Source organism: Doryrhamphus excisus, chromosome 23 (genome assembly GCF_030265055.1).
Source record: "Doryrhamphus excisus isolate RoL2022-K1 chromosome 23, RoL_Dexc_1.0, whole genome shotgun sequence".
Classification (NCBI taxonomy): Eukaryota; Metazoa; Chordata; class Actinopteri; order Syngnathiformes; family Syngnathidae; genus Doryrhamphus; species Doryrhamphus excisus.
In genome coordinates, this window is record NC_080488.1 from 749,701 (window position 1) to 775,168 (window position 25,468).

The 25,468-nt window shown below is 44.9% G+C and overlaps 1 protein-coding gene across 2 annotated transcripts in view; it reads left to right on the forward strand.

Moving 5' to 3' along the window:
- Nucleotides 1-20,009, forward strand: part of pcdh11 (protocadherin 11) — a 148,824-nt gene extending 128,815 nt beyond the window's left edge. The window contains exon 8 of one of the 2 annotated variants that reach the window (XM_058063957.1): nucleotides 14,709-20,009. In XM_058063957.1, the coding sequence (XP_057919940.1) occupies nucleotides 14,709-15,169 (461 nt within the window). In that variant the 3' untranslated portion in view covers nucleotides 15,170-20,009. Of the gene's footprint in view, nucleotides 1-2,101; nucleotides 2,340-14,708 lie in introns of those variants that run through there. The other variant, XM_058063961.1, reaches the window with a different exon arrangement.
- The last annotated feature ends 5,459 nt before the right edge of the window (nucleotides 20,010-25,468 follow it).

The window sequence follows — 25,468 nt, forward strand, 5'->3', positions numbered from 1 at the left end:
TGAATTCTGGAACTCAACAAATGAAAAATAACATAATATAAATAATAATAATAACGTAACAGCTTTGAAGGAATAAAAAAACACAAGGGCTAATTTCAGGCAAAAGGTGTGTCGCTTATTTATTTTCAGTTTTTCAAGCTGGATAATTGACGCGCCATCCACGCATCGTTCTTTTCACAACAAGGGGAGACAGCATCCAATTTAATTGTGTTATTCCCCCCATTAAAACCTGAGAAAAAACATCAAAGACACAAATATTTAATTAACAATGGGGATTGTGTGTGCAGGCTGTCTGCTTTTTGCAAATGACTCTTTGCTGGAAATAAGAGACTTATCACGCCCATGCAGACGTTGCTGCAAAGAAGTTGACACAAGGAAGGAGAAAAATACATGTCTCCCTCCAGAGAGAATTATCCACTTCACAGGTAATTGGAGTTTACAGTTTCCAAGTTGGAAAATGAATACCCTGTCTTCATGTGCCAGGAGAGTTTACGTGTTTCTGTTGTTTGCTCTGTGAAGTGCCGACTCCACGTGAATTAGAAAAGGAGTTAAGTGTCGTATAGAATATCCAAGAGTCTTGCTGTTGGTTTTGGACGCAAAAGGAAGTTGGTTACGTGGGATTGTTTAACTTCCTGTGTAGCACTTCCTGTACGATATGACCTCAAAGATGTTTTGCTAGTCGGGATGCCCCCATCAGCGTTTTACGCTGCCATTTTCATCGATCACTTAGGACTGAGATCGGCCAATACCGATATCGATCGGTTGGATTAGTTCATGATGAGTTCTAGTCCAAGGGCCGCCGTTTCCAAGGGCCGCTGGAAAACGGAATTATTCCCACATTCATGTGAGATGTTTTTGGTGATCAATTAATTCACATTTCTCTTGCTTCACCGTTCTTGGTCGCCAGTGAAAAACTTTTATTCTGAAAGGAATCTCATCTTCATTTGCTCAAACTAAGGGTAGAAGGTTTTTGAACTACGTATCCAGTAGCCAATCCATTCTGATTGGCATCGGCTGTCTTTGAAAGGCAATCTCTGGCATACGCCATCTTGGGGTTTTGTTGGAATTCGCCCATACTGATCGGCGGATGATCGATAGACGCACCCCGGTTCCAGGAAAGGACAATGGGAGATTCCAGTGGGAGGGATGACCGAGCATGCGGGAGTGTTAGCCACTTTGCTGTGTAAAAGTGCAGTTGAACCAAAGAAGCGGAATGAAAGAGGCCCCGCGGAGAGGGTTGAAATCCTTTCAAGGCGAAGCCTTTGAAGGCCGCCCATTTAACGTAGCGGTGCAACATGGCGGTGTTGTCTTTAAGGTGAGGAATGATGTCTGATTATATTTCCATCATGAATTATGAATAGAAAAGACCCGGGCCGCATGCTTGCATATTAGCAAATTAGAAGAGTGAATGATTAACACCCTGACTGACTTCAATACGTTGCCTCCCTGAGAGGACTATAAATAAGTGTCCGATCGGAGATGAGGAGAGGTAATGAAAGAAACGGTAAATCTTGCTCCAAGGCGCCATGCAGCGGATGATGTCCAATCAAGTGTCTTTTTCCTGGACGTCATCCCGTCCCCTTTTGTGGTGAAGACAAAGATTCAGCAGATTTTGACGTGCTCTAATAAAGCGGAATGCTTCAAATTGCCGCCCTGATGCAGAAGGCAACCTAGCGAGCGGAGACGACGACGACGAGGGAGAATAACAAGAACGAGACTGGAGGCAAAGACGAGTGGAAATGATGAAAAAATAATTTTATTTTCTTTCGGGGGACGGCACTTCAGTACCATACCTACAGTATGCTTTATTGCAGTGCTGCCCCCCCACCCCCCAACCCCCGCTTGACATTTCAGGGTTAGAAAGTGCCTATTATACAGCTCTTTTATTGCCGTGTTTGACATAAATTCACATTAGGATATTTCCAAAGGAACGATGAGAAGCGAGGAGCCAGCGTCTCTGAATATTGCCGACAAAGAAAATGTCTCATTTTGACGCCATCGCTGAGTTTAATGACACGCTTTGTCGATGCCCGACGTCGTGTTAGCATGAGCACGTCTGCTAATATGTTGTTTAGCCTTCTAATTATCATTTCACTTGCAGCTTCCATCAATCATTGGTGACCTTGGGTGACATTGCATTAGCCGTCAAAGTCTCCTTGACAGACTGGAAGCAAATTTGGCATCCTTGTCAATCAAAGGCAGAGTCAGACTCAGCTCCCCAAAGTTAATATCCCAGGATGCATCATGTTTGTAAATAAATGAATAAATCAGATGACACCTTCGGAGTCTCCAGATGTTAGTTTAGACGACTCGCTATGCCCGACTTAGTTTTGTTCATTCATTATTTATCTTCCACGATGCTTAAGAATGGAAAAGCGTTTTATGACGCTGAGTTTCAAGGAAACGACACTTATGGGATGTCCATCATCCACCATCCTCACGTGGGACGTGGACACGCATGTCTTTTCCGTGCCTTCTGAAGAAATAGAAATAGAAAAGAGGCAGCTAAGTAGGCGTGTGATGGGACACGCCTATCCCGCATATTAAGCCATCTGAAAGACCTGCTTATGAATTAAGCTGCAGCGGAGTTATTATTATTATTATTATTATTATTATTCTTGTTATTGTTATTATTAAGGGCAGGTTGGAGGGCACGCTGAGGAGTTGTGGGGGTGTGGTGTAATTGGGGAGGGGCGGGTCAATGTCATCCATCAGCATTAAGCATCAGTTGTACGCCATCGACTGATGATTCACCACGGCAGAATCGCAGCGAAATGAAAGGCGGCGGCGGCGACGGCGAGATGAGGCAGCGGCTTGGGGCTGATTGGCACCTCATGGAGTCTGGCGGGGGAACCTTTGATTGCGTGAGATGTCAATACCAGATAATTGTTTTTCTTACTTACATGCTTCCCTCTGTTATTTATTTATCTATTTACGGCCGCAGCAGGCTGTGCAATTCAATTACAGAGCAATACCATTTTGGAAATTTGTCATCGCTGTTTCATTTCATACGATGCCATGACATGAACGCGATTAGCGACGCCACTCGGCAGCCGGCTGCATTGTTGCAGGGAAATGTCACACGTTGGGGCCTTGTCGCCTATATGTAACTTCTGCAGCCTGCACCACGCAGCCAGATTAGCTGGGTGTAAATCTGCCCTTCGCACCAACCGCGGGGCGCATCGGAGCGGTGGCATATGCCTTTAAGGTGCAGTTGGGACCCTTTCAATTATCACGTACGGCGAACGTGTCACCGAACTCCACACTGAGCGTACTTCTGTCTCGACAGGCGGCGCTCGGCGTGCGGCCGGCTCAAGTCAGGCTTGAAGCGAGTGTGAATTTCTTCCTGAATAGCACACGCCGCCGCTGGCTTGTTGAGGGTGACCCCCGCCGGGTCACTGTGGGGGCAGAGGAGATTTAATTTGAATTGTAACACGCTGCCTGATCGTTAGAAATAATGAGCAATATCAGAAGGAAGAGTGCGGCGATGGCTGACGTGTGGCGGCCATCAGTCGTGGAGAATTGGATGTCACAGTGATTGACTGCAGCTGATAACAAATCACAAGTAGCGGGAATGGCAGCCAAAAGCTGCTCTTAAAAGTCGCATGTTAGTCTATTTTTAGGTTTCGGAGGTGCCACAATACTTTACTGGAAGTACTGGAAGTACTGGAAGTAGTAGAAGTACTGGAAGACTTGATGTTGGAATTTAGAAAGAGTTTTTAGTCCGCCAGACTGGGAAGGCCCGGTTTGGGTTCCAGTGGGTGGTGTGGGTCACAAAGTAGGCATTGGTCAGTGTGTGCGGGTCCGTCGTGGAGGTGTCTTTGACATCCTCATGTGTGAACTTGATGTTTGTGTCCACGGCGCAAAGGTGCTCGTTGATGGCCACCCCCTCTTGGCTTCTAATTTTGACCCATGTGTCATCCACACATTGGGGGGTTCCCTTCCCTGCGGTTCCCAGAGCCCCCCTTTCCATGTCCTCCATGTGGAGGTTGTCCATGATGGGGGACGCTGGTGAACCTATTATGCTTTCCAAAATGTTCCCATTAATTAAAAATGTTTTTGTCTAAATTAAGCATTTCCAAGCATAAAAATGGCTAGTGAAGTAGTAGTAGTAGTAGTAGTAGTAGTAGAAGTAAGGCATTCAGAAGACGCATTCAAAACGCTGTGAATGATGTAGTATTTTACAGTGGTCGCTAGGTGTCAGTATTGTTACTGTAATATTTGGTGAGACACATAAATAAAGCTTTTACGTCAGAATGGTCTCACAATAATCGTATTGATCCCGACTAAAATCCCTGATAAAAACCTGGCCTACCGTCGCTGCAGGAACCCACGTCAAGCTAAAACTCAAATTTTTCATGACTACAATATGACTGTTAGAGCATCATTAACAAGTCAATCTCGCATAATGGGGCTGTAGTCGACGTCATGCAAAATAATTCTGTTGTCTGACAACACAATAAATACGGCCGCACGGTTACCGGAATCATCCAACCTGTTCCAGTTGCTTTCTCCTCCCACCAGTAACACAACCCCCCCCCCCCCCGCCCCTCGACCCCCAAAGTCTTCACAAGTAACTTCAGCCAGGCCCAACATTTCCGCGCCAGTGAATAAAGAGGAAATGAATTGTATCAGTGTTGCTGTGGTTGCTCATAGCGAGTAGGAAATTATCATAGAGATGGGTAGCGCTGCCCCCACACGCCGAATTACACCGAGAGGCGGCCTGTTTCCCTCTCACTCAGATGCACACAAACACGGAAGGTGGGACTCCACCCCGGGATGGAATTGGCTGTGGTGTAAGGCGGTGGCAGTAATGAGCCGAGGAGCTTCGCTAGAATTTTTGTTTTCGCCCACAATTCCAACGTCTGGCCTAGTTGGTGATTGGTTGTTTTTGTAGTATGTTATATTTGTGTGTATTTTAATTAAAAGTATGGCAAACGCAAGGAATGAGCTGCAGCCTGGCCGCTTTGGGGGTGTGTTTGTCATGCCAGCCGAGTGCTAAACAGCTGATGAAGAGGATGGCGCCTCAGGAGGAACACGCGTCCTCGGGGCTCCGCAGGCAGACGCAATCAAAAGACGTCAAAAGGCGTGTTAATGGAGATAGTTAGCGCTACAGGCTAAACTGCAGTAAAGACACCGAGGTCAAAGGTCGCCGGCAGACTCCAGCGGGAAGCTGCGCCGCCGTTTCACACCGACTCCTCCGGTGAGGACGGTCCCGGCCGCTGGGGCTTTCTCCTTCATCATCACATGCCGCAAACAATCAGCCGGCCCACTTCCTGCGTTTGCCCTTTTATTTCATGGTCGGGTTGGATGCTCCTTCTCTGGCTGCGCCTCCTTGAGGAGCCAAAAGCTGTTTGACCGGACACCAAGGAGACTCAAAGTTTAACATCGTAGATAAAAACTTCTTTTTAACCAACACTTACAGTACTACCATCACTACTAGTTTACTTGTTTCCAGTTTTTCATTTATTTTGCTTACGTTTCCCGTACATTATTAAATGTAATAAGCAAACATAGTAAAAGAAAATATTTCTTGTATTTTTTACCCTGATTTCAGGTATTTAATTTTGATTAAAGTTCAGTTTTTGCAGGGTTCAATAACGGATTGTATCAAAGATCAAATGATCTCCGCATATTAGCATCATTATTTACTTTGCTTATTATCGCCTATTATTAATATTATTAATCCCAGCCTGTTCAAATTGAATACATTGAATCCACATTTTTCCAAGATTTTGGCTTTTAAAAGTTGATGATGGACAGCATATTCGGCTGCAATGCTTCTTTGCTCCGTTTTTTTCTTTTTGCATTTCGAAGCTCCACTTAGAACCTCCTTAAGATCCTACAGTTTTTGTCATCGGATGTAAAAATTGCCCATAGAAAAAAAAAAGCCCAAAGAACAACAACCTTATTGGTTCCTTGCTCTCCATTGTCAGTCACGAGACAATGGCGGCGCCCCACGTACCCCAAAAGAAGCGAATGCGGTGGCGCCGCCGTTAACTCAATCTGTTGAGTACTTCTGTGAATTTCTCGAGAGCAAATCCGTCGGTGAGGAGCCCGGCAGGAGTCGAGGCGTACGAACGTCTGAACTTTTGGGTGGAGGAGTGTGACAGTCAACATCAAAACAGCAAAAGTAAAGCTGTGATTTATTGAATGTGTCTGCTTTCATGTTTTGCACTGATATTTTATACGCCTTTTATCCTGCTTTCAACAACTTACCCGTGCGGATGAATTAAACATGTTAAGCAGAAACTGGTCTTTCTCTGAAGCCCCCTACTCTTTTTTTTCCCCCCACAATAACCTCCTTTTTCGACATTCAGTAGACTTATCGTGGTGAATAAATAGGTCAGGATTTCTTTTTGGGGAGTGAAAAATTAATATTTGTCCCCGGAGGAGGAAGGTCTCAGGCATTTTGGCGAGGAGAAAACTTTTAAAACGTACACGCATGGATGCCGTTTGCTTAATTCCCAGCCTCATTTCCTAAACGCTTACACCAAACGGTTTTCTTTTCTACGTACGTATGTTCCAGATGTAAAAGGGGGCCGCATACTGAAAATGAAAGTGAATCTTTTTCATTGACATATAGTCTTTAATCATTGGACAAGTCCAAACCTTGGTCCATAAACGCATCCCTGAATGGCTTGGATGTGAACAGGCCCTCTCCTCACGAAAGGGGATTTATTTCCGTATTTTCCCATTTTACTTCCAGTAGGTTTAACGTCGCCCCAATGCTTTTCCTCACAAAACGTACACAAAATCCAGCCAAAGGGGGAAATGATTGGTGGAGGCGTGCCGCACGTGGAGCCCCCCAGCTCATATAAGAGATTACTCTCCAGCGTGCACTGAGGCCATCCTGCCCCCGGAGCTGAGTGCTTTGCAGCCTGACACTTTGTTGAAAGATGGTCCTGAGGATGCCTTTGTATCCGCTTCCTATCTGTCTGGCCGGCGAAGGCAATAACAGTAATGTATGGCTAAAGGAAAACAGAGCTAATCATCAATGACTGCAAGATATATAGCATATGCAGTGGCACCTTGTTTATTACCCTCTCCCCGCCGCCTGCCGCCGAGTCCGCTGGCGAGACGCAGCCCGCACATCTCTTCAATGTTAATTTGATTCATTCTTGTTTTCCATAATAATTGGGGCCAACGGGTCAGTGCCATGAATTTGCTGGTGACATGACACGGGATGTAGCCCCGCCTTGTACGCGCCACTCTTGTCTAGTCCATCAAGGGAACCGCGGCTCCGTTTAGACCGACGCTTTATTCTTGTTTGTCTGGGAGGCCACCGGGTGGGCGTCCGTGTCAACGCAGCCTGCTTTTTAAACATGGCTCTTATGGAGGACATTTGCATTTTACATCAATTGATTTGATACGATTACCGTTGGTCAATCTAGTCCCGATGACCCCCGGACGCCTCCCTGGTGAGGTGTTCCGGGCATGCCCAGCCGGGAAAAGGCCCAAGGCAGACCTGGGACACGCTGGAGGGATTATGTCTCACAGCTGGCCTGGGAACGCTTTGGGGTCCTCCGGTGGAGCTGGAGGAGGTGGCCGGGGACCCGGAAGTCTGGGCTTCCCTACTGAGACTGCCGCCCCCGCGACCCGGACCCAGATAAGCGGAGGAAGATGGATGGATGGATGGACTAGTACCATTAAAAATCATACATTTTTTACACTCATTTTTTCTCTACTCTACTCTATTTTCTACTCTACTCTATTCTCTACTCTATTGTCTACTCTATTGTCTACTCTATTCTCTACTCTACTTTACTGTATTGTCTACTCTACTCTATTCTCTACTCTATTCTCTACTCTACTTTACTGTATTGTCTACTCTACTCTATTCTCTACTCTATTCTCTACTCTACTTTACTTTACTCTATTGTCTACTCTACTCTGTTCTACTCTACTCTATGCTCTACTGTACTCTATTCTCTACTCTACTCTACTTTACTCTATTGTCTATTCTACTCTACTCTGTTCTACTCGACTCGATGCTCTACTGTACTCTATTCTCTACTCTACTCTACTCTATTGTCTATTCTACTCTACTCGGTTCTACTCTACTCGATTCTCTACTGTACTCTACTCTACTTTACTCTATTGTCTATTCTACTCTACTTGATGCTCTACTGTACTCTATTCTCTACTCTACTTTACTCTATTGTCTATTCTACTCTACTCTGTTCTACTCTACTCGATTCTCTACTGTACTCTACTCTACTTTACTCTATTGTCTATTCTACTCTACTCTGTTCTACTCTACTTTGCTCTATTGTCTACTCTACTCTCCTCTACTCTATTGTCTACTCTATTATGTTCTTTACTTTACTCTATTGTCTATTCTACTCTATTCTCTACTCTATTCTATTTTCTACTCTACTCTTTTCTCTACTCTACTGTACTCTATTCTATTCTCCGCTCTATTCTATTCTCTACTGTACTCTACTCTACTCATTAACTTGTGTATTTCCATCAATGATTTTCATGGAAAACTGGGATGTAGGAAAACCGAGGTGGCTTTGTATATCCGGGTTTCATTCCTATAGTCTATAAAGTTAGTGAGTTGAGAACATAGGATGGAAGAAGAGAGTTTTGGGTATCATTTTGCATCCTGGACGTGTGCTGAGGGCCCCTTTAGACATCCATCCATGTGCAATGCATTTTAAGATGGCTTCCCAGCTCTGGCCGCCCACACATACTGTATGCATTTATGTATTACTATCTTGTCACCATATCTGCACTCGTGTTCACTGCTGCACCATTCATACGCAGCAGGAATGAATGTCCTTGCATCACACTTTCAAGGCGGAAATTGGACCGTGTGTGTCTTTAGTTTGTACCCCCAACAGAAGCGCTGTGCCGCCCCCTCCCTTTGTGTGCCATGGTGGTGATGAGGGCTGATTGCAGACTGTTATGGTGTTTGCACCTCTCGTCTATCGGGCCCATGCTGCGTATTTGGCCGCCCTGATTGTGTTGATGGCGACAACCACACTATTTTTCTTGGGTGGGTGGTTAAAGGAAAGGGGGGGGGGGCAAATAGCGGTTCAGATAAATAATGAAGGGGGCGCAATCAAGCAATGTCACACGAGCAAAGTCAAGAAAAAGCATTTTGGGGATTTTACTTTCCTGACTGCACAGCCATTGTGTTTTATGGAAAGGTTACCCCCCCCCCCATCCCAATTGACTGCAAGTCCGCAATGGAAGATGGAATGTATTTACATTCACTCAAGTGTGTACAGTGTTGCATATTCCGGCTGGAGACGGCCCGCTCGGAGTCCTAGCCCACTTTTAATCAATGACAAGAGAAAGAAGGCGGCCGCTCGTTTTGCCTGACTTGTTCTTTCCCTCCTTTGTGCGCTTTGTCCTCTCTGTGCGCTTCATTATTTGTTTTTGTGTTCTAATCTCGGCCGAGTCAATAATATTCTTTGTCGTCTGAAATTGTGTGTCAGGTCCTCCTTTTGTCCAAAGTACCTGTCTTTTTGTGACTTTTCACTCTTTGCTGAGACTCCCAGATAAAGTAATCATTAGATGTTGTTTTCTGCCCGCAATTACTTTCGGTTACAATTGGTCAAACTGCAGGAACGCCAGGAAAAGGAGGGGAAAAAGAAAGAGGCCGGAGAGCGGACAAGTGTAGATGGATTACAGGAGGGGAAGTGTGAAGGTCCCACAAGTGCTGATAAATACGCATGCGGCTCGGAGACTCGCTGTTGTCGGCGACGTCTCGGCAAATGCATCAGAAGTAATTAGTCTAGAGTATATATGGATGACCTCACTCCCCTCTTATCTGCGTCACATTGTCTCCTTTGAGGAAGGCTATTCATTACACGGGTCTCTATTTGTTTCAACTGAAAAGGCATCGCCGTTTCTCCCGTCTTCCAGCCGAATCACCGTGCGATTTATGTTGCCAGCTAATCGGCCCGTGTGAAAAGATGGATGCTAAAATGAAATGTTCGTCCGCGGTTGACAAGACGGCTTTTCATCCTTCGACATGACACCCCTGACCTCTGCGCCCGTCATTGATCCGCTCTTTCCTTTTTCAACCCGAATCCCACAGTGTACCATTTACATCCTCCTCCACGTCCTTGTCACCGATGAACGTGACAGCTTGCCTTCGCCGGGATTATAGCGTACCTTTTCTGATAGCAGCTGAAGAAAACCAAATCGCCTTTTGAGCCTGGCATGCGAGGAACCCTATACGGTTCTTGGCTCCATGTGGACTTCTTTCAGAGAGGTCACACACTCGCGTCTAAGTCAGTCCTGTTAAAGCGATGCTGAACGCTATGCAAAGTAGGATTTTGCTGACGCTTCTTCACCGTCCGCCACACATTTTAGCACTTTTGTATGGGATTCCTTTAGATTGGGGGGGTGTATAAATAGCGGGGGGGCACATACTAAAAAATGAAAGGATGTAAAGCAACAAACTGTTGTTGGTTTTCATAGTTAGAACATAAAACCTGTTTAAGTCCTTCTAATTATGGCTGTTGGCATGATTAGAGACCTCTAGACGGGAAATAACACCCCTAAAGTCACTTTTACACTTGTATTAATAGAAAATATACCTCTATTATTTTTTAGTTCTGTGTTAAACTATGCCAAGGGGCCCATAACAAAACAGCTGTAGCCCACAAATGGCCCCAGAGCCGCTATTTGGACACCCCTGATATAAGCACTGGTTCGGCCGTCCTTGAATGTTGTAGTGCGGTTAAAGTTGCTAACCGACATTAATGTTGCTTTACCCGGCGTGGTTTTGCTAGTCTGTAATATTTTTGGACTTCAGCGGCCACCATCCATCAAGACGCGGCCGTTTTCATCTTTCCAAACGTCTCGGCTGTGAAGAAAACAAGCAGGCTGTGCGGTGACAGCCTCTGAATCAAAACTTTACTGGCTGAGTTAAACAAAACAGCTAGTTTTATGTGCTGCCAGCGTGCAGCCGAGCTTCTACTGTTATCCTGGGATCGAGCTTGACACTTTTATTTCCCAATACGGCGCGCCGGAGACAATCGCAAGCAAACATTATCATTCAAAACATGAGCGTAATCATGCATGCGGGGATGGAGGACGTGTGCAAAAAATATATGACATGACCGCTTGACGCTTCCGAGGCTTTTATGCGTTTGGTCAAATATCGAAGGGATCCTTGTCGTGTTTGTGGCCGGCTGCAGCCTCCCACAGTTCTAGCGTCCTAGATGCATGCAATTATCCTTTTCATTAGCAATAATGAGTTTGTGCATGGTGAAATAATGAGCTGAATCATGGTATGTGCGCAGACATTAATGTGAAGCTCATCAGGACGTAAGCGGCTCTGTCAGTAAATATCATCAAGTGTCATGTTAAATAATCACGGCGCTGCTCCGAAGAGCTCCAGCTTCGTGTGTGTGTATGTGTTATCTTCCATGGCCGTCAAGGGGTGGGGGGTTGGTTTGGGGGGGGGGGTAAACAAATGTAAAATGAATAGACACGCGGCGTGTAAGGTGGCACTTAGCTCACGGAAGCTCTGCACTGTTTGCCTGCAATACAGTACATCAAATCAAACATCACCTTGAAGCCAAAATAAAGCCAACAGGAGAGCGGTTTTATTCAGACCGAATTACACACGGCAAACCAAAGCCTTATAAATATTTAAAACCCTGAAATGAGAAAATAAGCTTCACAACATTTTCTTTTTATATATATATATATATATATATATATATATATATATATATATATATATATTTTTTTTTTTTTTTATCCGGGACTAGCAGATTGGATTGCAAACCATCTTGGGAATGCAATTTGTCTTATGCAACCAATGTATGTGTTTAAATGAAAGACTTAAATGGACATCATATGCGGAAATATGTATACTGAATTTGAATGTCTCGGCTCGGGTCGTTTTAATAAATAAATGTTGTATTTCTGCAGTGTCAATGTTTAGAGCGGCCTTTGTGTTTACCTTGAGCACACAAGTGGAAGGTTAGCTGAAGGTTAACCGAAGGTGCATGCGACGGTCTTCGATCTTTGCAAGCCTTTCCTGTTTGATAGCCGCCAAAGTCTGCGACGCTTGAGATCAAACTTCAGCGCCGCTGAAATAAGCAACGTATCTAATTATGACGGAGCCACTAATTTAGCCTGCAGGCGCTTTGGAATCAGATTGTGAACTGAGTCGTCACTTATGTGGGTGAGGCCGAACTCGCATTAGATGTTTAATTGCCTTCAGAGAACTCGCTAAATGGATGTTTCTGAGTATCACTTTCTTCCGAGTAACTTAAATGAGGAGCTCCGCCGTCGCTTGCTATGATCCCCACTTGTCTGTCATTCACATTTTCCTTGAAAGGAATGGAGGCAACAAAAAAAAAAACACTCACGTCGTCGGGGAGATGCGGACCGTTGGAGATGTGTGATTCTTCCCCAAAGCTCCGCAGGGTATGGTTGTTTCCCCGGAATACAAAAGACAGCAGCATCACAAGGAGGCTGCATCGTACCTTTAACTGACAACAGTTGCCAACGACATCAGTCTCGCCCAGCTCCCATCCGCCCATCCAAACTGCCCCCTTGGAATAGGAAGTAGCACTGGCCCGTGTCTCGTGGGGAAGCTGCATTCCGAATGTGAAGGATGGATCCGTACCGAGCCGTGAATTACCGCTAGCTTCAAATTGTAGCCTTCGGAAGTTGGGGACAGGAGGACCGATGGGAGGTTTTGGTTTGCTGTCCTCCCTCGTTTATCACGGTTGATTGTTCCAGACCCGAACGCACGACATGAATTTCCGTAATCCAAGATCCAATGTTGATGAATGATAACTTTGTAACATGCTAACATCTAAAGCCCTGTAGACATGAAACGGTACGCCGATAGTAACCTTTAGACTTCACCTTGCAACTCTTACACTATCTAGCATGCTAACAAGCTAACCCGTTTGCCTCAGATTTATTTCTTCTAAACTAAGCCAAAAACTAGTTATGACTTTGTAACATGCTAACATCTAAAGCCCGGTAGGCATGAAACAGTACGCCGATGGCAACCTTTATACTTCACCTTGCAACTCTTACACTATATAGCATGCTAACAAGCTAACCCGTTTATAACCCTCAGATTTATTTCTTCTAAACTAAGTGAAAAACGAGTTCATTTTTTTTTTGTTAAATGATATTTTTGAAATGTTCCCAGGCTGGACCCCGTACCGCACCTTGGACACCCATGTATTAACAACATTACCTTGTTGGACCACAGAGAAGGACGGTCACAGGCTTGGCTGTGGCCTCCTAGTTGTAGCTCAGACAATGACAAGGCGGGACCCATTTTTTCCATCATGAAGTTAGTGACCCTCAGAAAGGTGACGCTTTTATGCCACCCGAAGGATTTATGGACTCGTTGTCCCAGACTGGAGTCCAATACGGGAGGGACTGATGAGGATCCACTTTGGGAATGCCACAGGCCACAACATCAGCGCTCTTAGCGTAGCCTCGCATCGGGAATTGTTCATTTAACAATGTTGACTCTTGTGGTGGCATCGAGCTCTTCTCGTATTGTAGAATAAGGTACTGCATCCCTGGAAAGCTGTTTTTTTAATTACTGCTCTTATACTGGCGCCTTGATTGTGTAGTGTACTTAAAAAAGCATCCAGGAAGTACAACGCTCCATCGTCACCAAGCTGTTACTCTCTTGCAATTCCAGGGAGGCAATGTCATTCCAAATCTGTGGCTGCTCAGAAGCCACACAATAAAACGTCTGAGACCGGCAGCCCCCAAAACAGACCAGAGGTCCTCAATGAACCGGATCAAGTCTTTAAGCTTGGACCAGCGATCATTTATTCATGTATTTATTTTCTAAAACCGTGATGGACTGACCAACTAGCATGACTTAAGCTTTTATGCCATCAAACCGTAAACTGAGCGGCACGAAGCGAAAAGTCATCCCAGGGTCCAAAAGCCATTTCATTATTTATAGCATCCTTACTTATGCAAATATGCTAAATAATTTCTGGGGTCCAGCTTGAAGACGAGGCCCGGGTGAGTGACGTGACGTCCAAGCGAGGACCTCTCGGTCCCTCTCATGGCCGAGGAAACACAAAGTGCCATGCTCCTGGTTGCTTCGTGCACGCTGTTTTACATTCTAATTATCCGGCCTGACAGGCTTTATTGCCAAGGCTCAATGCCGGGGCCTCACTGCAGACCCATTCCACGTGATGTCGGCGGGGATAATGAGATAAGATGGCTTCACGGCGTTTTCCGACTGTACCGTCAGCCTGGACACGGTCACAATTAGGCGTTGATACATTGTCGGTCCTTTTTGGGCGGGTTCGCTCGGGATGGTGAAAGTTGAGACGGGTGTTTTGAGGCGCGTCACACTGACAGCGACTAAAATAAACCACGTTGGTGCAAATGTTCATGAAATATTTAATGCAGAAAAGCCGATCTGGGATACAAACAGCAAGACTTTTTTTTTTCAAAGTGTAATTAAGCCTCAGGGAATTTGTTGCATATTGTAGGTAAACACACAGTGCCCTGGGAATACCAACGGGAATGAAATGCTCTGCTAATGTTTTCCTCATTACAAGATGAAATGCAGCATTTATCACTAACTTTCATTTGCTAAAAGGCTGCCACTTTGGGGTCAACCGCTGATAAGACAACGTCTTTGTTCATTTTGGATTTATGATTCATCACATGATTCATCAGCCTTCCGAGTGTTGTAACCTGTTGGAATAACGACGTCTTTCCATCTGCAGCCATCGAGGTCAACCTCCAGAAAGCCTTGGCCGAGGCCTCCGAGACTTGCACCCAAGAGTGTTTGATCCTGGGCCACTCCGACAGCTGCTGGATGCCGCCGGTCCTGGCCCAGTTCCAGAGTCCGGTCAGCGGAAGCCCCGCCTCCACCCCTACCTCCGCCGCCATCTCCGGTACGCTCCCGTCCTTTGGCTTCCAGCAGAGCTGTGCTCGAGGAGCCAAGGCTAACGTGGGCGGCCTGGGCGTCATGGATGGCCGCCACACGCTGGGCAGGTCTGTTCCCAAAAAAGACGAGCTGGACAAAGGGCTGAACCGGCCGCAGTTCTACAACACCTTGGATAGACACAGTAACAAGAAGGAGGACACCGTCAAGGTCATCCCCCTGGCCAGCTTCTCGTCCCCCGGAAAGCAGACGGCGACCGGCGGGGGCGGCGGCGCCTTCCTACACGAGCACCAGCTGTAAGAACATTGGCCCGCCGTCCTGTACATGTGACTCCATCCAGCTTTTTTCAGTGACTTCATTGTTAGAATCGACGCCTACGTGGAAGTATGCATCGTTTGAAGAAGTGGGACCGGCTTGCCTTTACCAGTTGGGACATCCCGAACAAACGGATTTCATCGTGAACACGATACCTTTCTGATGGCGTCCGTCAGAAGGCCTTTCAATGTGCATCTGTTGTGTTGTAATGCCAAGATCGGTGTCTCGTCTCAGAGACAACTTATACTTTTCCTCAAACGTAGATACGCTAGAAGGGGCTCGGGATCTATTCTTGGGACCGCTCAAGACCAAAACCACATAAACCACTGGCCTGAACACAAGACAGTATTTCTTTCCTGAGATAAAAAGTCAACAAATTGGCGGCAGGCGACTTCATTCCAAGCAAGGCCAAGCTTTTCTTCCTCTCACTCACAAACACCTTGAAAAAGAGGGGTTGTTTTATGTTTGCTTCAATACGGTAATATAGTACGACATTAGCAGATTTAAATTACAGTCATCCCTCGTTTATCGTTGAAGTGAATTTTCACGACGTAGGATTTGAAATTAATAAATGGAATATGAATATAAAACGTGTTCATGACTTAACATAATTAGAGGCCTGTAGACATGAAGTAACACCCTGTAGTCGTTTTTACACTCCCGTTATTCTTTGTTTACATCACATCTGCAAGGACATAACAGACGGCCGCCACTAGCATAGCCAGCTATCGGGCTAACTATTCCAAACGTATTCTAGTCGGATTGTTGTTCGAATTGTTGTTCTGCTTTTATACCTAGTACATTGGGTAATATGTGTGTAAAAGTGACTGTAGGGGTGTTATTGACTGGCTAGAGAGCTCTAATCATGTTCGCAAACGGATTTAGAAGGTCGTAAACATGTTTTGCATGTGCTAACTCCAAAAATATTCCATAAAACGGAATAAATTTTGTGGAAACTAACGCATTTCACACACAGTCAATCATACAAACCTAGACTTGGTCTTGGTCTTGGTCTTGACTTGGTCTAAAGTCCTCAGGATCCTGGTCTTGCCATTTTTTGTGGTCTTGACTATGAGATCTATTGTAGCTTACTATTTGGATCAGATGTTTTACATCCAAATTCAGTGGCTTGTTCCTTGCCCCCCCCCCCCAAAGAAGAGCGGTGATTTTGGCGCTGAGTGCAGTGATGTGTTCGGTGATGGAATGGGACATTGTACTATCCGCCTATCCGCCTCTTCGTGGCCAGCTTACGGCAGCTGCGTCCTAAAAGACCGTTTACTGATGCAGAAACAAATGCAAATACAGTACTTTTGAGTGTGGGGTGAGCTAATTTGGGCTAAATGCTAATTACGAGCCCTGGGTGGTGTTTCTGTTGGCGCGCCAGTGAAGTGTTGCTCTGTGTAACATGCAGCACAAACTCCTTTGGTGGCGGGAGATGTTGCTTTTGTCTTGGCTGAGCATGTTTCAGAAGTCTATTTTGGTCGGGGTGGGGGGGGACGGTGGAAAGATTTGGGAAAAAAAAAAAACAGATTTGAAAAGCATAACTAGGCCAATACTAGACAGCGCTGCTAATTTTCGTGCATTCTTCCCACTGAGGACGGCTAAAACGAGGAAGAAACACAAACGCGCACGCGGGATGTTTACCATATGGTGAATGCGCCATCTCTGCCAGCTCCATTAAGAAAGTGCTTCGCTGCTAAAAGTCGTCTTGTTATCTCGCCTTGAAAGGTGCAGACCGATGAGCTTCGGAAGGCGACTGCCCCCACACTTCCTTTTGTTTCCGTTTCTCCTATTTTGCTGCTCAGATTGGTGCACATAAGACCGATCCACGGAGCCAATTAGGACATTCTCTGTCTAATTACTTTGATGTGTGATGTTGGTAGCGACCCTTATTGTGGTTAAGAGGTCCATGGAATGGTTCTCCGGGATGGCTGGGAACTTGCTTTGCACTTGCGTCGGCGATGACAAAGTGGGAAGACCTTAAAGATGGCGGCTTAATATGCTCCTGCTCTGCTCGACACTAATTACCGATGTATGTTTCAGTGCACGTGACTCTTCATTTATGTTGATGCTCACCGTGTCACGTGCACCCAACCTCCAGAATTCCTCTTGGAGGAAACCATGTAAAATTATTTCATTGATTCTATGCTCTAAAAAAAAAACCTTATTAACGCTAACAGCGATGTTTAAGTAACTATTTTAGCTGTCTAAAGAGAATTAAAACGCTATACAATAAAAGAATACACTTTGGCATCCAACAGATGCATACAGCGATGTGAAAAATATTAGACCTCCCCAAAGTTTGACTTGATATTTACAAAACACCAACCGTAACTTCAGGGCGTTTAGCAGAGGACACGACGCCCCATGGGAGGGAACAGGATGACACAACTGACCAGCAGCCTAACATAAAATAAATAAATTCAATGTTTCCCCCCCCCAATGCGACTTTGGATGTTCCACGGTGTCAGACGATGCAAACTGCTTCTCAGCATGGTCATAAACACTCAGAATCACTTCCTGATGATGATAAGCGCTGCGGAGTAACTTTGTGCTGGAACAGATTGGGTGCAGTGTAATCTATGGCGACTGCATTAAGTGGCTCTGCTTCCCGCTAACACCCAGCCAGGTGTCTGCGTCGCTAGGTAGATGATTCATGCGATTCATTTCCTTCTACCGTCTTGCAAATTGGGAACAGCCGTGCATTTATAATGTTGCATGGCCTTCGCAAGGCAAGGGGGGGGGGGCGAGGCACATTGTTTGCATGCACTCCACCTATTCGCTTACGTCCTCTGTGGTCAGGGATGGTCACCAACATGACACTGTCATCGTGACGGGGAGTCAATTCAGTGTCGGTAATTGTGAAAATTAATAGAATTTGAAGAAAGTGACAAGCTTATCTGATTTTTTTCATCATATGTTTTGTCATAGGAGTCACGTATACGTACGACCCTGATCAAAATCAAGACCAGTCGGAAACATGAAAACCATCTGCATTTTGCAACATTGTATCCGAGTAGGTTCTAAAAGTTCTTCAAAGGAAGAACCTCCTCACAGAACCCTGCCATCCATCCTAATCAGGAGTGCATATGGAAATATTGTGTCCATATTTGAGCAAAAGGAGGGAATAACAATCAGACAGTGAAATTGCCCTGCCAAAAGCCAAAGAGCCATTTGGGTCTCTGTTTACTGATTGATTGTCAGCCTCCAGACAGCCAAGACATTTAGCAAACATAATGTTGCACAATTAGGCTTTAGACGCAAGGACATACATTATATTTGTTGGACGCTCTGAAAGATGTCACAGCTAATTGTCTTCTTGCTATGATGGAGGGAGAGAATATCCACGGAATAAAACACTGTCATGAGAAATGTTCTTGAAATAATGTATCCAATCACATGTGTACAATATGCACCATTTATAAGTATGATATCTTTGCGTGGTATCCTGACTACATAATCATGTGCTGTCAAGTTGCGGAGGAAATGCATTAGTGGGATGTCGCTTAGGAGCCTCATTTCAGCTTATTTTTTTTGTACATCTGTCCTGGTTTTTTTTCCCAACAAAGAGCAGATCTTCTGTATGAATGTACATGTGTTGCTTGTTAAAAGTTTTCATAACCCCCCCACCGCACACAAATACAAAGTTGGGAAAAACTGTCAACAATCAGAGAATTCTCACTGCACGATTCCGCTGTCAGATTTTCACTTTTTTAACGTCTCTCCTAGTTAGAAATAGCAAAGATAGCCAACAAAAAAGATAATTCTGCCTTTTGTTGTCCGCCAAACGTCCAACTGTGTCACGAGCATGAACTGTTTGGACTCTGAGTCTTGATGCGCCATCCTTAGATCCGCTGTGGGTATTGATGTTTACTGCTCTACCTGTCTGTCTGTCTTGTACAACGCGACCGATGAAACCTTGCAGTGTGTGCATCCCACTTTAGGGCCCCCCCGAGTACACGCTACGAGTACATCTACCCCATTCGGTAACACTGGAATGACACTGTACATAGCAGTACTCCTAAGAAGTAGTAATACAACTGGACAAACACAGTAAAGCTGCAGGCTCGACAAAGTATTGTTGAAAAAATGGGCTAATATGAGAAAAGATGAGATGACAATCTCTGTAATGTAACATATGCATAATATTATTGACGTATGTCTGAGTCAGAGTGTGTGTGTGTGTGTGTGTACTTGTGTGTGCATACTTGTGTACAGCAGATCCCTTGCACACCTCCCAGCGAGAGGCGAAGAGCCACAAATATACTGATTTTTGTCAGTTGCTGTCAATCATAACGGACTCCGTGACTAAATGACCGTACCGCTTGTCGACACGAGGCTCGCTCCTACTTGGACGTTCTCCTAAAAGTGGCTGCTGGAATTATGACTCTAGAACCCTGGGTCTTCAATTGCCATTGTTCATACAATCCAAATGCTACGTGAGAAATCCGGGTTCAATCCCTGCCGTTTAATGCATTTCCAGTGGTCACATCTACAGGTACAGTTTTTAAGGTTCGAGTCATGAATGCTGAACGGTGGCTATGCGGGGGATCCGCTGTACACCTTCTTGCCACAATATGGTATGTATACAAATGTACCTTGTACATACTGTAACCTATATCAGAATATGATAAGTATATGCTTGTTAATTAGTTAGCGGTGAGTGAAGTCATGTTTGCTTTGAGAAGGCTTTAGTGCTTGCCAGCCAATCTGTATCGGTCCTTTCAATCTATACAGTGTGTGTTGTCATGCCTTTGTAAGATACGCCATTTTAAACCATATAAAAATGACCTTCCATTAAGTGAAATCAGTTTTCTTGTCGTTGAATTTTCATTGCGCCATTAAATATTGAGTCTTCAAAGTATGCTGCGGTCATGCCTGTCCTTTATTTACAGTGGACGCCTGGACCGCCGGCGCCTCTAGCGCCTCCAACGCCTCCAGCGCCTCCAGCGCCAGGCTTTAATCTGTTGACATTTCTGATGAATTGTCCTCCGGTGAAATAGAACCGGACTGTATCGGGTTTAGGAATGAAGCCTAATCATCTTCCAATTTCCACGTACTGTAAAGGTAACCTTTTGACTTACATTTAAGTATAAATAATCTGTTGCCCAGAAGGCGTGTGTCATAAATCTATTTGGCAAAGACATGATAAAAGGTCTTTTGAACAGGGCAAGGCATGAGACACCCCCCCAAAATAAAATAAAAAATCAGAAACCGTATCCAGATGTTGTGCATCCCAATGAGGGGACTAAGCGGGTCATGTGTGCACATCAGTACCAGCCTCCTGGACACACTGGATGCTTTTAAGGTCCCCTACCGTGCAAAAAAGGCCTTCAAGCAAAACTGCACAAATACAAAGCGGGAGCGGATCTCATGGTACCCAATTCTGGGGACAAACCGCCTTTTTTCATCTGTGTATCATATGGCAGCATCCCGACCGAGGCACGCCGTCTGACCCTTTCTGCAAAGTATGGCTGACCTTAACACGCCAACTGCGGTGCTCGGTTCCTGATACATACATTCGCACACCAACAACACCCGCACGTCCTCATTATCGCCCACACGTCCCCCTTACTCACGGCAAGGTGCTTTCACAAACACCGGAATTGTGAACATCAACATACAACACAAGCCGATTGTTTAGATATTTCGGTTGTTGCCGTGTGATATGGAATATCACCACTGCCATTACCCATGACCACGTTGCCCGTGCTGAAAGGCGCATCTGGCGTCTTGTCTTAGTCCAAACATATTGAATATAAGTGATATGTAGTCTTCTGGTCACTAGGCGGCAGTAATGACACAAGACAATGATATTAGCTTACGTAACATTACCTTAACACTGCATGAGGCCATGAAGTCAGCCATGGTATGTCTGATGGTATGACAAGGTTCTCCCATCTGTGTGGAAGTGGTATGGTTTTAGTCATTTAATTGTATATCCTATATTTCAAAATATTTGTTAATCCTTCAGCTACTGTGTAGTGTGACAATTCCTTTATGGAGGTCAATTCTGAAACCAACTAACCGCTATAAACGAGGGACGAGCGTATATGTACAAAGTGCACCTAGCCGCCTTTCAGAGCCACACGCTGTCGGTCAAACACCGCTCGGCTCAGAACGTGTGTATTCCCCTACGGCGTGTTCCCAGTAGGGTTTACTAAAAGCACTTTTAAACTGTCCAAATTGCAGCATGAAGGCTCGAGTTTGGTCAACACGCGTCTAATACACGATGGCGGGACCCCCGAGACTTCAAAATACTTCCATAATGTAAAAGGAGACCTTTAACGGGAATCTACTCAGCCAATAAACACGAGCATGACGCTCGCTACCATAAAAGAACATCAACCGAGGCTTACTCTCTATCTCTTCTTCTGACAGTGCATCCATCCTTTCCCCCGTCCTGAAGAGAGCCGATATCTTAACAGCAACCTGTGCAGCAGCCTCTCCAATCCCCGGGGGATAGAGCTGCTTTGTACACACATACAAGCTCTCTGAACCACGAGCTTTACACAAGCTAGCTCCATAACAAGAGTCAAGTCATCCCTGCTTTGAACACAGCCCAGCCTTTGCAGGACTGCGTCCACTCGCCGTATTACCAGCGTATGTTTAGGACCTGATCTCCCGTCTGTGACCCGCTCCATTAGTTCTCTGCTGTAATTGGCTAATAATGACAGTGCCGGTGCCAGGGATGTCGCAAAACACGTGCAAACCCGACGACGGCGATCTGCATTTCCAGCAATTACCGAACATTCGGACAGAAAGGACTTTGTGTTGGTGGCAGCCCACCCGCTGCACCCTCCATCTGCTAACAAGCTAACTTATTGTAAGCCCACTTTGTTTTCAAGGTGTCATCTGCTGAGGTACCAGGAGAACATATAGGGCTTGTCAAACACTACGCTCATTTCCAATTGTAATTAAACTGGCCATCAGGTACCTTGAGGCTGTTTAGTCAACAGCAGGGTACTAATTACTAAGATGACCTTTGGAATAATATCTGGTGAATTATTCATTGTTGAGAAAATTGCTTTAGAGACATTCCGACGACATCCAAGGGAAGGATGAGTGTACACACTTCCTCAAATATCCTCCTCAAATACGCCAGTCTGTCCAGCAGATGGCTCGCACCGCAAAGAAAGGCTGAGCGAAAGATAAGGACGACCGAGACGCCAAATTGGCATATCATAAAGACCGATGGGACGCTCGTATGAGTCTTGTTGACGATGGGTTAGCACGTTGGCCACACGGTCGGGAGAACGACAAGAGCCGGGTTTCGTTCTCCGTTTGACTTCTGTGTGGAGTTTGGACACAGAGATTTTCTTATATGACGTTTATTTCAAATATGGGTATTTTATTATTTATACACAGTCTTGACAAATGGAGAATATTCTGGTGACTTTTTATTTGGGGGGTCACAAGATCTTGCTAGATTAAAATGTGAAAAAAAAATTATATTATTCTAAAATTACAGTTGTTTTTTTTAATTTTCCAAATATTTAAAATTCCTTCCTGTAACTTTTATTTTTGCCTTTATTTTATTATTCGACAACCTAATTTTACCAAAAATTTCTCGTGAAATTACCAATCTGAAGAACAAGTGTCTTTTCTTTCCAATATTTCAACTTCCTGCTACTAAATTGATATTTGTCCCAGTAATATTATGACACTATTCATGAAATGACGACTTTTTCTCATGACATTACAACTTTTTTCTTTAAAGGGGAATTGCTGCAGCGCTGCACAGATGCTCAACAACTCGGTATGTATAAGCTCATTGGCTGGCCACAACATTAGGTACACTTGCACGGAGCACCAGAGCGTGTACGGCTGACATGAGCATACATAAATATGACTCCGCTCTCATTATGTTGCAGGATGCATCTTGCAATCTTAAACTTGTTTCATACACACGGGGCACGACCGTGCATCAGTCACGGAGGGTGTGTTTTGTCTGATTCTTTGGGGTGCTGTGGCTGGTGATATCGAGTCGGACTCTTTATTGTTATGTTTGCATGAATCACCAACTTCACACACCTTATATATATGAAATAATAATAATATATTATGCATATACATTATGAAAGAATAAAGTCTCAAGGATCACTTACACACATACACATATAGCCGAACCATAAACAATACATCTGGCAACTTTGGTGCGAGTCCTTTAAAAGTTCTCTTACTTTTCTGTCTGCTCAGCCAATTGACTAAGTTGGCTTCCTGTTTGCGTAAACTGTTGGCATCACTTCCTGTGAAACACGAAGCGGCATGAGGCGAATAAAAGTGAACGGCCTCGAGTGGGACCGTATTTGTTTTATTGATGTGTAGCATTTCATTAAAGAACAACAACATGCATCTTTTATTTCTAACCTTAATTATTGAAATGATTATTTGTAATTAATTAATAAGAACAGACAACAATCCTCAATCCGCCCAGGGTTTTCCTGCCAGGAGTTGCATTTGAAAGTTAAGCGTCGACTGGAATAGGTAATGAAACGGAGTTCATTTTCAGCCGTTTGGCACAAGGGAAGTGCATCAGACAACTCTTTGTGCAATTGTACAGACAACATCAGAGGGCAGCCACACTGCGTCTGCTTGACAAGCCTGTTCACATTTAGCACACACACACTTTTATGCCATATCAAGGTAGGTAGAAAGTCCCTGAAGCTCTTCCTCTACGGACTTTATTGTCAGTGGTTGTGCAATGGCGAGACGCCGCTCCTTCCTCTTTGAAAGCGTGAAGATCAAACAAAGCAATACTGTCAGCGCATCGTGTGTGTTGTGTTTGTGGTCTGAATATATAATCCGTTTCCATGCTTGGAGGTTTTACTTGTTGTTTTATTGAGGCTACGTTATTGACTAGACAATAGCAGAAGTAATGGTCCCTGTAACGCCTGTATAATGTTTAACCTATATCAACTTTTATTCCTACAGGCTCATTAGATGTTTTCTTTCTACGTTTATTTAGATTTATAGTGAACCGTTACACTTGTTCTCCAAGGTCGTGCTGCTCCACCACCGTACTCCTTGGATCCACTGGTGAAATAATTAGGAGCTATGGGCTGTGCTCACCATGCTTTGGGAGACATGGAAGCAGATGCTCCCGGTCCAGGTTTTAAGACCAATAGCAAGAATTGACATGTTGCACTGCTGGATCTTAAGCTAGTTCTAAGAAATGGAGTCAGCACTTAAGTGAAATGGGCTGTCAATCAGCTAATCAAAGGTTTAAGAGCACAGCCAAAACCTTAGCAAAAATGCTAATTTAGCCACTTTCTGTCAGGTTTTGTTACTGTCATGATCCCTTGATGGCAAAGTCAAAGAAGCTTTCTCTCTTGTTGAGCTGCAAAAGCACGTGAGGAGACGTTGGACGCAGTAAGATAGGCATTGCAAACTTCTTCAAACATCCTGAGGCTCTTGGAACACAAAAGTGAAAAGTTGGAGACCCAAAACAAAAAAATGTCACCAGCCCTGCCAAGACACGGGACCGACCTCGGCCCAAATGAGGGTTCTTACTGGTGCTGCGTTCAGTCCAGTAACCATCAGGTGGCGTCTGCCAGAGAAGGCTTTGAAGAAGAGAAGAGGCCTTCAAAGACCTTGTCTCCTTTAAAATTGCCCATTTGGAATTTGCAGGAGAACACCAAAGATGGGACACTGAAAAGTGTTTTATTCTCCCTTGATGGTCCTGATGGCTTCCAACAGAAGGAGGTCCCACACGGTACAGGGAAGGGGGCGACATCATGATCCTTCAATGGAACAATGGAGCTTCAGGTTGTGTAGGGGCGTCAAACGGCAGGGGGCTATGTGGAGATGTTGCAGGGGGCGTCCCTCACGACTGAAGGCACTGGTGTGTGTGGCAATAACTGGTAATAACTGGTTCTTCACCAGGCAACAGGATCTTTGAATGAAATGTTTGTTATGCACGTGAAAGCGTGTATTCTGTGGGTTTCAGTTTTGGATCATTCCGAGGCTTTGTATGTTTTTTATCTGATACTTCGGGGGAGTTATCATTTAGAATCTGCTTGAAGCGGTCGCTTGGCATTGCTTTGCGTGCCTGCGTATGTTCGTAGACTCATGGATTTGCATGGACTCGTACCGGCCGCCTCTCGGCCCCAGGATGATTGGCGCCGTAGTGCGAGTAGTCGTCATGTTGTTACGTTTGCCTTTAATCACGGTTTTCCAAGTCAACTACTCTCTAACACAAACTTCAGAAAGAAAGCCTGCCAAAAAGTCAATATTTAGCTTTGATGAGCGGACTATAATCATGTGGAATGTTCACCATGTGTT